General features: G+C 44.9%; 1 protein-coding gene across 2 annotated transcripts in view; it reads right to left on the bottom strand.

The window, feature by feature from the left end:
- F13A1 (coagulation factor XIII A chain) overlaps positions 1-14,520 on the bottom strand; it is a 251,342-nt gene that overhangs the window by 109,226 nt on the left and 127,596 nt on the right. For both annotated transcript variants that reach the window (XM_043590884.1, XM_043590885.1), the window contains exons 11-13: positions 13,808-13,961; positions 6,237-6,524; positions 378-538 (exon numbers count right to left, since the gene is read on the bottom strand). In XM_043590884.1, coding sequence (XP_043446819.1) covers positions 378-538; positions 6,237-6,524; positions 13,808-13,961 — 603 coding nt within the window. The remainder of the gene's footprint in view (positions 1-377; positions 539-6,236; positions 6,525-13,807; positions 13,962-14,520) is intronic.

Raw genomic sequence — 14,520 nt, 5'->3', positions numbered from 1 at the left:
AGATGATCCCAGTGGTTTCCATTTCATGCCATGCCTGACCCACTTTATTCTGGAGATACTGAAATTCTATCTGTATCCATTACACATCTTTATCTTCCTCCACAAGTATGTTTATACCCATAGGTTATATTTATATCTGCAGCCACATCTATATATTTAAATCTGGAGAGGAGAGAAAAGTGTTCTATGTGTGTGTCTATATATAGGGCAGTTTACTTCTTTCAAAGAACAGGAGGAGCTTAGTTCACCCCTCCTCATTTTTTTTTTTTGAGAGCAGGACATTCACACACACACACACACACACACACACATGCACTAAGCCTAGTTGTCTGATCAACAACCTTTCCTTCTCCCTTATCTGAGATGGTAAAACTAACCTTGATGATGAGCTTGGGGATCGCCAGCACGGTGGATTTCTGCTTGGCCAGAACGTCCCTGGTCTCACTGACACGCGCTGTGACAAAGAAGTGCAGGAACCCTTGCTCTAGCAGCTGGCTCATGTACTCGCCTGCTCTGATCAGCACTTCCTGTTTCTTGACTGGCGGGGGAGAAACAAACATACAGAGCATTAGGCCCGGAGTGAGACCTGCTTGACTTGCCCCAAGTGCCCCATCTTTCCCATACTAGCCCAGCATCCACCAGAAGTACAGCAAAGGTCAGGGGCAAATGGAACAGAGTCAATCAAGGACAAAACCTCCTGCTTCTCAGTTAAAACAGGAATGTGCTAGAAAACTTAATATTCAGTAAGCCTTACTAGAGAAAATGAGCCGATTTGCTCCCAACAGTGGTTTTGCTGTTGTAGAAATGCAAAGCTGCGACAGAGATGTTTAAAGTCAAAGACCAAGGGGTTTTAACTGGGGCTGCTTTGAGCTGACCAAGGACAATATCAAGATGGCAGATGTGGAGTAGTGAAACCCAAGGCCACTTCATACAACAAGAAATATCTCATAGGCCATAGGCCACCGTTAAGCAAAACTGTCAACTACTTAAACCCTTCCCTTCTAGTGCTCCACATTTTCTTTCCAGCCTTTTATGTACCAATCTGACGTGATTTTTCTATTTAAGAGAAAGAAGCCTTTGAAACCAGTTTTTACCCTAGGCATTCAGCTCTCTCCCACCCCCTTTCTATTTGCAACTTAAAAGACCTCTGTGCCAAATCCTTGTTTCCTCAAGTCACTGCTGTTAGCTTTCAGGTGTTGAGGACAGGCCAGTGAGGAGGGCATTTGGAAAATGGGGGAGGGGTGGTCTGGGATCCCTTCTGCTCACCATCCGGGCCGAGGACAGGAATACTCTCTCTCCTGTGGTTCTGAGTAAAACAGTGAGGTTCTGTTTGGCAGCATTGCCCAATTTCTCTATCATTCTCATTTGCTACTGCCCAGGATTCAAGAGAGCAAAGGCCACTTTTGTGTTATCAGCTCAGCAGGCAGGCCCAACGGGGAAACGGGTGGCTCACACCCCCATCCCCACTCCCAGAACACAGGCTCTGTAAAGGTTTATGGAATTGAACATCTCCACCACTGCTTCCCTGCCTTATGTCTGCCTTTGGCCCAAGATTCCTTCTCCCTGTGGAAGTTATTGAAAGGAATGATTCCCATGCTCCATACTTGAAGTGCAAGGGACAGTCCCCAGTTGAAGAAATCTGAAATGAGGACAGGACTCTGTGTGGGGTGAGCCAGGGCACAGGGAAGTCCCCCTGACTTGTCATCCCACAGGCAAGGGTACATCAGGCCATGCTCATCATCTATGTCAAAGTCTCTTCAAGGATGAGAAGGTGCTGTGATGGTCTTGAGCCTCTGACTGCAGTTCTCAATCCTGGTTGCAGATCATAATCACCTGGGGACATTTAAAAACCTGCCCTGCTGAGTCCAACCACAGACCAATTAAATCAGAGTTTTGGGGGCTGGGGCCCAGGCATTATTTTAAATGTTCCAGGACAGTTGACTTTAATGTGCAGTTGGGGTGGGGAGGCACTGCTCCAGCAACCCCCCAGAGGATCCCCACGGAATCAGCTCTATAGAAGCCTCGGGTTACCAGAAGGTATGGCCCTTCCAGTGCAGCTGCTTGCTGCTCAGTGTGGTCTGCAGCCCAGAAGCACAGCCGTCACCTGGTAGCTCATTAGAGAAGCAGGTCCTTTGAACCCACCCCAGCTTACTGAATTAGGATCTGCATTTGAATAAGTGTCCATAGGACACATATTCAGCTTTGAGAAGCTCCTAGAGATAGGAAGGAGGTTCTAACAGAAGGGGTGGAGTTAGGGCAGAATTAGGGTGGACAATCTCAATCTTAAAACCGAAAGTCCTGCACCCTGGAACCCATGCAACTCCTGGTAAGTTGGACAGGTTGGTCATTCTAGGCCAGTGGTTGTCAACTGGGGGTAACTTTACCCCTAAGGGAATGATTAGTAATGTCTGGAGACATTTTTGGTTGTCACAACTGGGGATTGCTACCAACATCTAGTGGGTAGAGGCCAAGGATTCTGCAAAATATCCTATAATGCACACAATAGCCCCCACAACAGCCTGAAATGGTAGTGGTATCCGGGCTGAGAAACCCTCCCCTAGGCTATGCCGAGTTACTAGAATGTATTTGTCCATCTCAGACAAGTACTAAACAGTGTGGCTAGGTTTTCTGGGCCAGTCCTATTCCATTTAGAATCAGCCTTTAGAATCTATGACCTTGGCTTGACCTTGGCCCTTGAATTCTGCTTTTTTGAATGACCCATTCATATTGCCTTCTTTGGGTCTGAGCCTGGATCCTACTTCCTCTATGGCTCCCCTGGTAATTAATTGTCCAGACACATAAGACTCCATCCTTTGGCGACAACCTCAGATGAACACAAAGGGCCTCTTTTTCACTCCCCCAGATCTGGATGCATGCAGTGGCAAAATGGTATGCCTTGAAGAACATGCATTTTGTCTCTAGCTGCCTCCAGTAATAATAATAAAAAAATTGGACTCCTTCTAATTATTACTGGAGGGCTGTGTTTGACCACTGGGTTCCTTTAGGCAGGCGAGATGTGCCTGACTTCTTTCTACCAATCTTAACGGTGGCTTTGGCTACCTTTATAATGTTGGCACCAGGGCATTATTCTCTGGGGCTGGAACATTCTCTAAATCATAGCACTAAGGAAACTGGGCTGTGCTTCCAAGCCCCAGAGAACAGTGCTCCTGAAATAGTATGTTATATAAGTGCTGTGTTTTGCCACTGCACAAGAAATTGTTCTAGATAAAGTTTATTAAACGTGGCAAGAGAAAGAAGAATAGGTTTTCATTCTATGAGTGGTGGAGCTGGGATCCTGCCAATATCATTTACTGTGTCTGGGGAAAGCCAAGGGAGACACAGACAGGAGCTGCCTCATCTCTTTTTCCAAAAAGCAAAGAAAACTAAATATAGCCAAGTGGAAATGATAGCACCTTTGAAGGTACTGGAAGGTTTAACTTATTCAAATCTTCCAAGCTGATTCTAGCCCACACATTCTCTTTAATCATCAATCTGGAAAGTATGCCTCCCATTCTACTTGGAAAACTTTCTTTGTAACACAGCCTCCTGGGACTGTACTCTGACTTGCTTGATCAAGGTCTAGAGTCAAGTGGCATTTTGCAATATACTGCAATTTATTTTATTTTATTTTATACTATTTTATTTTGTTTTATTTTATTTTATTTTATTTTATTGCAATTTGTTTTAAATTGCAGTATGCAACCTATTGCCTACAGCCAATGCCACCTGGCCAGCTGTCCCTAGATCAATGACTGAGAGGGTTAATGGATCGTGCCATTCTAGCCTACGAAATCATATAAGCTTCTTATCTCATAGGATTAGGGAGAAAAGGGGAAGAAGATGGAGCTCTGGGTCTCCCATGAAGTGGGAAAAGGATGGTGCATAGTTAAACCTGAGTGAGATCATGCCTCATTTCTGCTCAAAACCCTCTATGGGCTCCTGCACTCACTTGGAATCAAAGCTAAAGTCCTCACAAGGGCTCACAGTTCTTTACATAATCTACACCCACCACTCTTCTCTGGCCACCTTTGCTCCCAACTCCAGCTTCCTGCCTACTCGTTGAACACATCAGACATGCTCTGGCCTCAGGGCCTTTGCATTCATAGTTTTTTTCTGGCTGCAAAGCTTGCTCCTTTCCTTCTGTCAGGTTTCTGTTAAATGTTACCTGGTTAGAGAGGTTTTCCCTGGTCACCCTACCCACACAGCATCCCCTTCATCCCTCACCCTGCTTTATCCTGTTTTATATTTTCCTATTATATGCATAATCATACTATATAGTACTTGTTTGTTTATTGTTCACTCCCTTAAGACCACAAATTCCATGAGGGTAGGCACTTCTGTTGTGCTCACTGCTGTGCCTCCAAAACAGTATCTAGACATTCAGCATGAAATAAAGGTTTGGGGAATGAATCTACAACCCTGTGATGTGGGTGGTATTGTTCCCAGGAACAGAAGAGCTCTGATCAGATCACTTAAGTAACTTGCCACAGGACACACAGTTGGTAGGTGAGGTAGTCTTGATTTACCTAAATCTCTATTTACCTAATTTCAAGACCCAGTTTCTGTAAACTCCACTGTGTCTGCCTGTTCTAACCAATTGGGATGCCTGTTCTCTTGAGTCCTTTATACTGACTACTCTTTTCATTAATAATTACCTTCCCTACCTCGAGGGATATAGGAAAAGTGCTAGATCTCCCAGTTTTACCCCCCACCGCCCCCAAATACTATGGTGATTTCCTAATTGTTAGCCACATTATTACAGCTATGGAATAGCTCAGTCTTGGAATTGGGATTTTTCAGAACAGTTCCCCACTTTCCTGGGGCTATCTTTCTAAAGCCTCAGAAGGGTATATTCACAGCGGCTTGGGACAACTGGTAAATCTAGAAAGCTTGAAAACAATTGGGTGTATGAGTTGGTTGTCTGGGGTTGGGGGTGCATATTAGTCTTGCTTGCCTCCATGTTGTAAAAACTTATTATTTGTTCACCTTTAATTTTTTTTTTTCTTTTTCTGGGCCATATGTCAGGTCAACGGAAATCTAGTGCCTTAAAGCGTTCAGGTCCTTTCTAGCCTGCTCTAATTCGACATGCTTGGCCTAGAGACCAGGTTTTCCTGGTTAACTGATTCTACCAGTCATGTGACCAACTTTTGTGCCCCCTAAATACTAGTACCCCAAGAAATGGGTACTATTCAAGACTGGTTGAAATTGCAACCTCCAATGCAAGCTGGAGCCTGTCCAGCCCAATCCTGCTTAAAATATTCTGAACTTTTACAGTGAAGGAGATGCTTTGGAAGGCCATGCATTTGAGGGAGACTGGCTAGGATCAAGGATGAGAAAGAGATCCCAGAAGAGGCAGCAGAGAGAACAAAACCCTTCAAAGGCTCCTGGACAGCACATCCTGGGTCTCTGGCGTCCTCTCTCAAGGGTGGGCTCATCGCTGTCCCTATACATCAGCAGATGAGTTTTCAGAAATGGCCTGTCTGCAGAGCTTAGATCTCCTGCCTCCTAAATGGTAAAGCAAAACACATCATTCCTACTGGGGTAGCCTGCAAAACTTTACCTGACTCAGGGAGAGTTACCAGTGGGTGGCCTGCTGTCTGACACCTGTGCATCACAAACTTTCCTGGGCACTAAAATCCCTTTGGGATCTTGTTAAAATGTAGATCCTGGTTTGACAGATGTGGGGTGGGGCCTAAGGGTCTGCATTTCCAACCACCTCCCAGGGGATGCTGATGTTTCAGGTCCTCGACCCACACTTCAAGTAGCAAGAAATTACATTTAATTCTCATGACTCATGGGGCTCTAGGCTTTGAAAATTTTGGTGTTCTCTTCTTTTTTTTAAATTTTTAAATATTTATTGACAGAGAGTGAGAATGACAGAGAGAGAGAGTGAGAGAGAGAGATAAAGAACCCTAAGCAGGCTCCTTGTTGCCAGCCAAAAGCCTGATGTGGGGCTCGAACTCACAAACTGTGAGATCATGACCTGAGGTGAAATCAAGAGTTGGAGGCTTAACTGACTGAGCCAATCAGGCACCCCTCAGTATTCACTTCTATGCATGAGAGGTGAAGGTGACATTTGAGGCCCCCCTGGGAGAAAGGGATTCTCCCATGTGGTTCGTGCTCCTGAGCTCTGGGACAGGATTTTAACTTTGGAAGTTATTAATGAGTGATACCACCAAGACAGACAGGGAGGCAGAGAACAATTCCCAAGGAGAAGAGCCCCCTCATTAGCTTACAGGACATGGGCTCCAGCGTCACTTCAAATGTCTCCTTCTTGAATTCTGTCTTGGAGACTCCCGTGTAGAAGACAATGTTGCCTGAGAGATAGGCTGAGAGGGTGTAACGGTTGGGGCTGTTGTTCTGGAAGGTGATGGTGAGCTTGAAGTCTCTTCCCAGCACGGCTTTCTCCACTTCAAAATCCATGTCCACGTCAGACCTTGGTTTGACAATGCCTTCTGTGTTGAGGGACTTTTTAGCCCCATACATCAGTGCAGTTTCTAGAGCCAGCCTCTCTTCTTCTTGGCCTAGGAAAGAGGCAGAGATAATCATAGGAAAAAAATAAATGCAATCCATCAAAGAGAAATTAATAAACACACAGTGTTGTCCTTGCTGGGTAGCCTCCATAAGCCACACAACTGCCCTTCAAGACAGGTGTGTCACCATTATTCCTATGTTACCAATTCTGCAAAGTCAGAGTTCTGGTCTGCCCAGGCTGCTGAGTTAGGTGGCATGACCAGGGCTTACCTGCAAGGGGGATGCTAACAGACTTGCTCTAAAGGCTGTTTCCCCAGTGCTGCTACTACAGGGTTCAGCAGGTAGAGTGGCACAATCTACCTCTTCTCAAATAGTGGCATCAATTTGCTTCTCTCCCCAAATCCTAGCTAGAATTTGGGGATCTCTAAGTAAAGATTTTGGCAATAGCTACATCTAACCACTCCAGCTGGTGCTATACGAGTTTTCTCCTATTCATGGATCTTTCTGGTAAGACCTGTACTCCTCATCTCTCTTTCCACTTGGGTCTCTCCCCTTTGCTCCTGCTGAGCTGACTCCTGGGCAGCTGCCATTCTGCCCTCTACTCCTTCCCCTGTTGCCATGTGGCTCCCAAAGAGTGCAGAGATCACTTTTCCCAAGCAGTGCACGGCCCCATCCACTCAGACATGACCGATTGTTAACAAGCCTTCCCTGCCAAAGGGCTCTAAGACCAATCTCCCGTGGGGAGCACTGGGTTCTCTAGTGCCTCTGGATGTTCACTGTGTTCGTTAGAGCCTGTCAGAGGTTCTGAGATTGAGCCCTAAGGTGAGGAGACTTATTTAACCAAGACTTCCCAAATTCATCTGACACTGAACACATTTGTTTTGAGGGACACCTATTGGCATCTGGTGGTGCACCATATTTTCTAATGCAGTTTGAGATGTGTGTGCTGTTTTTAGGTAAATGTCTTCTGTTGGGATTTCCAAGGTGGCGGGGGAGGAGATGAAGGCGGGGGTGGGGCAGGGAGGAAAAGGGGTAAGTTCTGGAAGAATCAAACAATAGCTTTGTGCAGGTGTGGAAGCAAAACATACAGGTACAAGTCAAGCCTCAGGGTTTGTTCCTCTTGGCTCAGCTGGGCTGATATTTCCTTACAGAGCCCTGGACAAAATGCTTGGCTTGAGGGGAGAGGGCTTGAGGAGGTATGGAAAGATAGTCATTATTCTCTTTACCACCTGACTACATTTGGGTGTATCTTTGTGCATCGTGGAAGACACAGAGGCAAATTCTTTGACTTGTGAAAACTAGTCATGGCAATGTTTAGCAAAAAAAAATCACTTTGAAATAAAAATGCAAACTTTTAAATTCATTAATTTTTTAAAATTATATTTTAACGTATATTCATTTTTGAGAAACAGAGTGCGAGTTGGGGAGGGACAAAGAGACAGGGAGACACAGAATCCAAAGCAGGCTCCAGGCTCTGAGCTGTCAGCACAGAGCCCGATGCAGGGCTCAAACTCCTGAATGGTAAGATCATGACCTGAGCTGAAGTCAAAGGTTTAACAAACTGGGCCATCCAGGTGCCTCTAAATTTGTTAACTTTAAAATAATGTCTTCTACCTTAGTAATGAGATGCAATGCAGATGAAGAAGCCAATAACAATATCTACCACTGATAACGATGTGACAGGTATTGTGTTTTAGTGTGTGCTCGGCACTGTCTCATTTACTCCTCAGACAACTCTACAAGGCATGCACTATTGTTACTATCCATGTCCTTATTTGTAAAAAACAAAAAAAAAGGGTGCCTTCATCAGAGGATTGTTAGGAGGTTAGAGGGAGTATGCGCATGAGAATCAGCAGCTACCAGTACTTTGCAAAGACAGAAAATGACAATAGGTGTTGCAAACAAGCTTGAGTGTGGTGTGTGTGTGTGTGTGTGTGTGTGTGTGTGTGTTAACAATTTCTCTCATTGTCAAGATTGCAAGAATGTGCCAGGAAAAACTGGTCTAGGACGAGCATTGGCTAGCACACATGCTTACAGATCAATAAGAGGGAGATACTAATAAGGGGAATGAGGGGCCATGAAAAGGAAAGTTCAGGGAAATGTTTTAGCAGAGAGCACCTGGCAAACAGCTCCTCGAGAGAGCATTACTGATTACTGCTTTGGATGGCCACCAGATATGCATTTAGGCAAAATGCAGGAGGGGAACCCCAGTAGCGGGGGCCTGGTCAGAGAGTGCCACCTTGGTGGGGGGAGAGGCTGAGCTGGTCCCAATGAGGAGAAGGGGCTGTGGAAGGCTTGTGGTGAGCCACGAGAGACTTTCTATAGGGTCATGGACAGAGGTGCCTCTGGCCCCCCTCTGAGGATCAGCTGGCCCTGTGAGCAGGAAGCCAGGCCCACATAGGAGGCAGGGACGTCAGGGTCTCCCCAGAGCACTGCAGAATCCCCGTCTCTCTGCGGTTGTGCTTTATGATCTGACATCTTCCATAATTCAGGGCCATGAATTCAGTGCCGTGGGAGAATGATCTAAAGCCAGATTACATTTTTTGAGATTCCTCTGTGGCCTCCAGGAGCAAGGTCAAAAGCAGCTTTCCATTAGCTCAGATATAATGAAAGCCCCCTTTTTATGTCTGTGGAAGTTTCTTCTCATTGTTCAGGTGTTAGCTCAGATGTCCCCTTCTCAGAGAGCACCCCCCTCCATTACCCTGTGTAACGTGTCCCCAAACCCAGCTATCTCAGCTCTCACTGACACATTGCCTGGTTTTCTGTCCTTTTCCCAGTACTTGACTCTGCGTGACATTATTTTCCCCACTAGAACCCATCTACATGTCCCCAGGACCTACGATCCAGCCTGGAACAGAGGCTCTGAAGGATGGAGAAGCACATTGGAGAGGCACATTGCTTTTATCCAGAGACAAAACTTTCATCTTTATGATAGATACTAAATAGTCCAGTTTGGGACATGTGATGTGCATGTAAGTTCACCTGTGAAAGTGTCACCTGCCTTACCATTCATTTGATGATCTGGTGCGGGTTGAGCCACTATAACGTCCAGGCACTGTACTAGGCTCCGAAGAGAAGCACAGCCCTTCCCTCACAGGTCTTGGACACAAGTGCAGAGAGATCACTGTACATGTGTCCATCACAGACTCTGGGGCAGACATTTGCGTGTGGGGCAGTAACATGGGGAGAGACTCAACACCTCCGGGGTCAGGGAAGTCTTCTCAGAAGGGTTTTTCTTTCCACAGTAAGAGCAAGGGCATGAAGACAGTGGCAGCCTGGCTCTGTGGATGACTGTCAGTAGCTCTCCTGGCTGCTGCTTGGGATGCCTGTGGATATGGTCGGGAGGTGCAGTGAGGGTGCCCTAAAGGCAACTAGCAGAGGCTTGGCGAGCTCTGATTGGAATGCCCTTCAGGCAACAGGGGAGAGGAAGGGCTTTTAAGCAGCAGACTCAAATTTATATTTTAGATATGTCACTTTGGCAGCAATGCATGCATTAGACAGAAGGAAAGAGGATGTGGGGGAAAGGTGGAATTGGGAAGCTCCCGCAGGTAGCTGGGAGAAAAATACTCAAAGCCCGAGCTAAGAGTAGTAGTATTGTGATAATGATAGAACTACTGGCAGGAGCAGAAACTGACTCTTACTGGACACTTATTCTGAATCAGGCACTATGCTAAGGGCTTTCCACACCTGATACCTTTAAATTCTCAGAGCGTGGCCATGGTATAGAGATAGGACAGGAGGTGAATTTGAACTATTTCAAAGGCGACATTTAGAAGGTTTGCTGCTTGACTACATTGCTAAATCTTGGGTGGGGGGGACTGTGTTCTCTTCACTGGGGTCGGGAGTGGGGGAAACATCTGGGCAACGGAGGAGTGAGATAAGGTGGCATACAGGAAGGGTCTGTTTCAGGTTTCTAAGGGAGACTTAAGTGAATGTGGAGTTGAACAGAGAAGCTGGGCCAACGACACCGACTGGGCTGGGGGTGATTGGTAGATATGCAAATGTTAACATCAGCCTTGGAGAAAGAATGTAAAGTGGGTAGGAATGAAGCCCAAGGGTTGAGCCTAGACTAAGTAAGTTTCGGAGATAGGGGAAGAAAGAGGAGTTTAGAGTTGCAGAAGGGGATAGAAGAAAGAGTCAGGTAAGCTGGGATGGAACCAGAGTGGAACAAAGAAAGGGAAGAGAGAATTTCAAGATCCAGGGCTGAGCAGTGGTGTCAAAAGGCACAGGAAGCTGAGGCAAGCAGGAATCTGCAAACATTTGTTTCACCTCGCGATCAGGGGGTCTTGGCAGACTTGGGAAGAGGAACTTCAAGGTTCTGCTGCCAGTAGCAGAACTGAGGTATGCTAGGCACGAAATGAAAAGAAAAGGCCCCTGATAGGGTGCCAAGGGCGGGCAGCTCTTCCAAGATGTCTGGCCATGGAGGCCAAGAGGAAGAAAGAACAGGGTATGTTCAGTGGGGGATATATTGCTGAAAAAGAGTTTCGTAACTTTTTTTTAAACGCAGGTGACACTTGATCCTGCTTAAATGCAAATGGGAAGGAGCTAACAGGGAAGGAGAGACAAAAATACGAATGACAGAGGGAATAATTGATGGAAGAAAAAGGAAATGGGATCCAGACACCATCATAAAGGAAGATAGATTGCCACACAAGTTTTAAGAATTCTAGTTTTCAAAATTTTATAGTTTCCTAATCTTATATATTTGAAAAGAGGTATAAAATTAATATTAAGCTTTAGTTCATCCAAGTGAAAAATGATCTTTCCACAATTTAGTTAATTAAAATAGTTAATTCCTAAATCTGGTAATAATTTCTATCTGTTTTTATTCATCTCCACATTTTAGTGGCCACATTCAGCATTTATGGAGAGAGAAATTATATGAGAGATTCAATAATGAGAATCAGAGTGACAAATGCATGACCATGGATGCCAGCAGCCTTTCCTAGGGGCCCGTGGCGATGTCTATAATCACTCAGTCTTTCCCGCCAGATCCCGGCACAGTCTCTGCATCCTTCTGTAAATAGCATCCAACTTGGTCATTCCTAAAGTCAGAATTTAAAATGCATCTGCCATTCTTGAGTAAGAGGCTAATTAACCTCCTGGGATCAAACTCCAGCCCAGAAGCAGGATGGGGAGTCTCTTACAGCTCTCTGTGAAGATCTAGGGGTTCTTCTGCTTGGACCAGACCCCCACACCACCCACCTCCCTGAGCCTTGCCTTCTTGCCAAATTCTGGAAGCCTGACCCTCAGAGGTCTTTCTCATTCAGAGTTGGGACATTTTATTTCTTTTAATCTTGTGTCCACCCCTGGTCAAGCCCCTGACTCTGCTGTGGAGTTTTTTCTTTTTCTGGGGGGGGAGGGGGTCCTTTCTTTTTTGACATCTGACCCTGATTTGGCTTTCACTGCCACCTCCATAGATGACAGCTAATGAAAATGGTGCTCTGCTGTGTGGTTTACACAAGACAGCTGGTTGTCTGGATGGCTCCCTGCAGGGTTGCCTCTTGCTCTCAACACTGTCTGCTCAGGACTTCTTCCACACCAGGAGTTTATCTACAGTCCCTACTGGGCTGCCTTTTCCTGGAGAACTCTCTCCTCATGCTTCAGCTGGCCGATTCCTGTTTATCCTTCTGTCTCAGTGAGCCCATCACTAATGTCCTCCAGGATCCTGAGTCTGGCTTGGAAGTCCCCTCTCTGTCTGCCCCTGTTCCAGACACCTGCTGCATAACTCAGTGAGGGCTTGCTTCCGCTAATCTCTCCAGCTAGACTGTGCATCTTGTTCCTACATAGTGCTGGGAATATGGTGGGTGGTTAATAGCAAGTTGTTGAATGAATGAGCGAATAAATGTGTGTATATTGCAGCTAGTTCCTTTCTCTTTTTCTATGGACTTTTAGTTTTCCTTTCCCGGCCTCTTTGCCTGTAACTCTATTACAAGAGGGCATTACTTGTTTGTTTGGTTTCATTGTACTTATGGTTGAAAAAAACTCTCATTTCAGGAAAAAGCCAAAAAGAAAAAAAAAACCCAACTTTGTATCTATGTTGTGCAATGGATGATAACCAATAGAAGAGAAGAATGAACCATTTCAGAAATGCAGCAAAATCTCACTTGTTCAGATGACAAAAATCCTGAATTTCTAATACAATGCATGAGAGTTCTCAATTCAGCAAGCTTTCTCTTTATAGTGCAAATTGCTTTTTTAAATAAGAGCAGAGAGACTGTCTAAAATATTTAAAACAAATTCTGCACTTCTTAGCACTTCAGGAATACTGATGAATATTTAGGTATATGCTAATTACTTGTCATTTCTATCCATTCAGTAAAATAAATGCCACTCCTAAGAACCTCTGCTGGTGAATCATTTGTAAAATATACTCCACATTCTCCATCAAGGCACCCAAGCTCCTCTACCTCCTCTCTACTCCTGACCTTGGGTGGCTTTGTCTCCAGTCACTAGGCATTCTGAACTGATGGCTTAGTAATGTCTTCAGGACACTAAACACACACTACTTCACACCTCCATGCCTTTAGTCATTGATGTTCCCACTGCCTGGAAGCCCTTGTCTATATTTCTTTAATTGTGGTCTGTGACTTTTCTTATCCTAGTCTGCTTTTTCTGGATCTCCTGGTTGGACAGAGTGTCCTCCTTCTTTGTTCCCCAAGTTCTTTCTGCATGATGATCCTATCACTTTTCCAGGAATGGAAACTGGGTCCTGCTCACCATGGGGATCCCTGCCACCAAACCCAATTCCAGACATAGAGTAGGCACCTGGTACTGATTGAAATGGACTTGAACTCAACGGCTCCATTTGAAACCATCTACACAATAACTATTATTAACATTAACATTCTTTTATAACTGAAACCTAATGGGCCTGAATTAGTGAGATTACACTGTCCTGTTAATATTGTATTATCTGTCTCAAGGGACTTTTGTGATAATTCAGTGGGACAATGTATGTGAAAATAGTTTGTAAAGTACTAAACAAATGTGAATGGTTGTTTAAATTTCTGTAATTGAACTAAAATGATACTAGTTAGACAATGTTTTCTATTATTGGAAGTTAAGATTCTTTCATGTTTTTGTGCACAAGAATACATTCTATATATTGTATGAAAATAGACATGACTTTAAACCAAATCATTTTCACAGGCCATGTGAAAGGGAATTTTGCTCAGAGCAAACAAAGAGAACTACAAGGAAAATTGTGGATGTGGTGTGTTTACCTCATGAGAGTTTATAGTTCATTTTGCAGGACACATTTCATAGTGACAGTGGGGAAGTACCAAACAAGCTTGGGCAAAGAAATCTTCATTCAGTGGCAGTAAGTTACCTTCTTGGAATTTGTAGGTATCAGTAATATCCCTTATGCCATCTCCTCCAACTTCTTTGGTCACAATTAATTTCCCAATGTGGGTGGTATCAACGTTTTCAACCACATGAGTGCCATCTTTCTTGACTGTAATGTAAATGAGATCACTGTTGACCTAAAAACAGGAGAGAAGAGCATTAGCCATCATTCAATGTCCTTGTCACCAAAATCTCTCTCAGGGATGTAGTCATCTGGGATCCCTACAGTTGACATGTTCCTTTCTTCAACAACATTGGATTCACAGGGCTGGACTCATTTTAAAATGAATCTCAAGGGCAGTCTAGCTTCCATTAGCCACCAGGTGTCATAAGTGAAGAGTATCTGGACTATTGATTGTTCAAGCATCAACCATTTCTTTCTTCCCTTTTTCTTCCTGGTGAATCCCACCTCCTCAGAATGAGCCAAAAGCACCAAGCCTGTTCCTTGCTTTCCCAGACTGCTTTTAAGCCAGCCGTGGCTATGTGACCTACTGCCAGGAAGAAGAGGAAGTCTGCTGGGTGGCTTCTGGGAAGGATTCTCCTCCATTATAAAGGAGAGAGTTTGCCCTTTCCTTCTGGCTTTTGCATGTTTTCACAAGAAGCGACATGATGCTTGGAGCTTCTGTAGCCACCCTGGGACAGTGAAGAGAAATACCGCCAACAATACAAAGATGGCCAAGTAGAAAGATAAGAAGC

The sequence above is a fragment of the Prionailurus bengalensis genome, chromosome B2, assembly GCF_016509475.1.
Source record: "Prionailurus bengalensis isolate Pbe53 chromosome B2, Fcat_Pben_1.1_paternal_pri, whole genome shotgun sequence".
NCBI classification, from domain to species: domain Eukaryota; kingdom Metazoa; phylum Chordata; class Mammalia; order Carnivora; family Felidae; genus Prionailurus; species Prionailurus bengalensis.
Note: the sequence above shows the minus strand (reverse complement) of the source record. Positions and strands in the feature narration are given on the sequence as shown.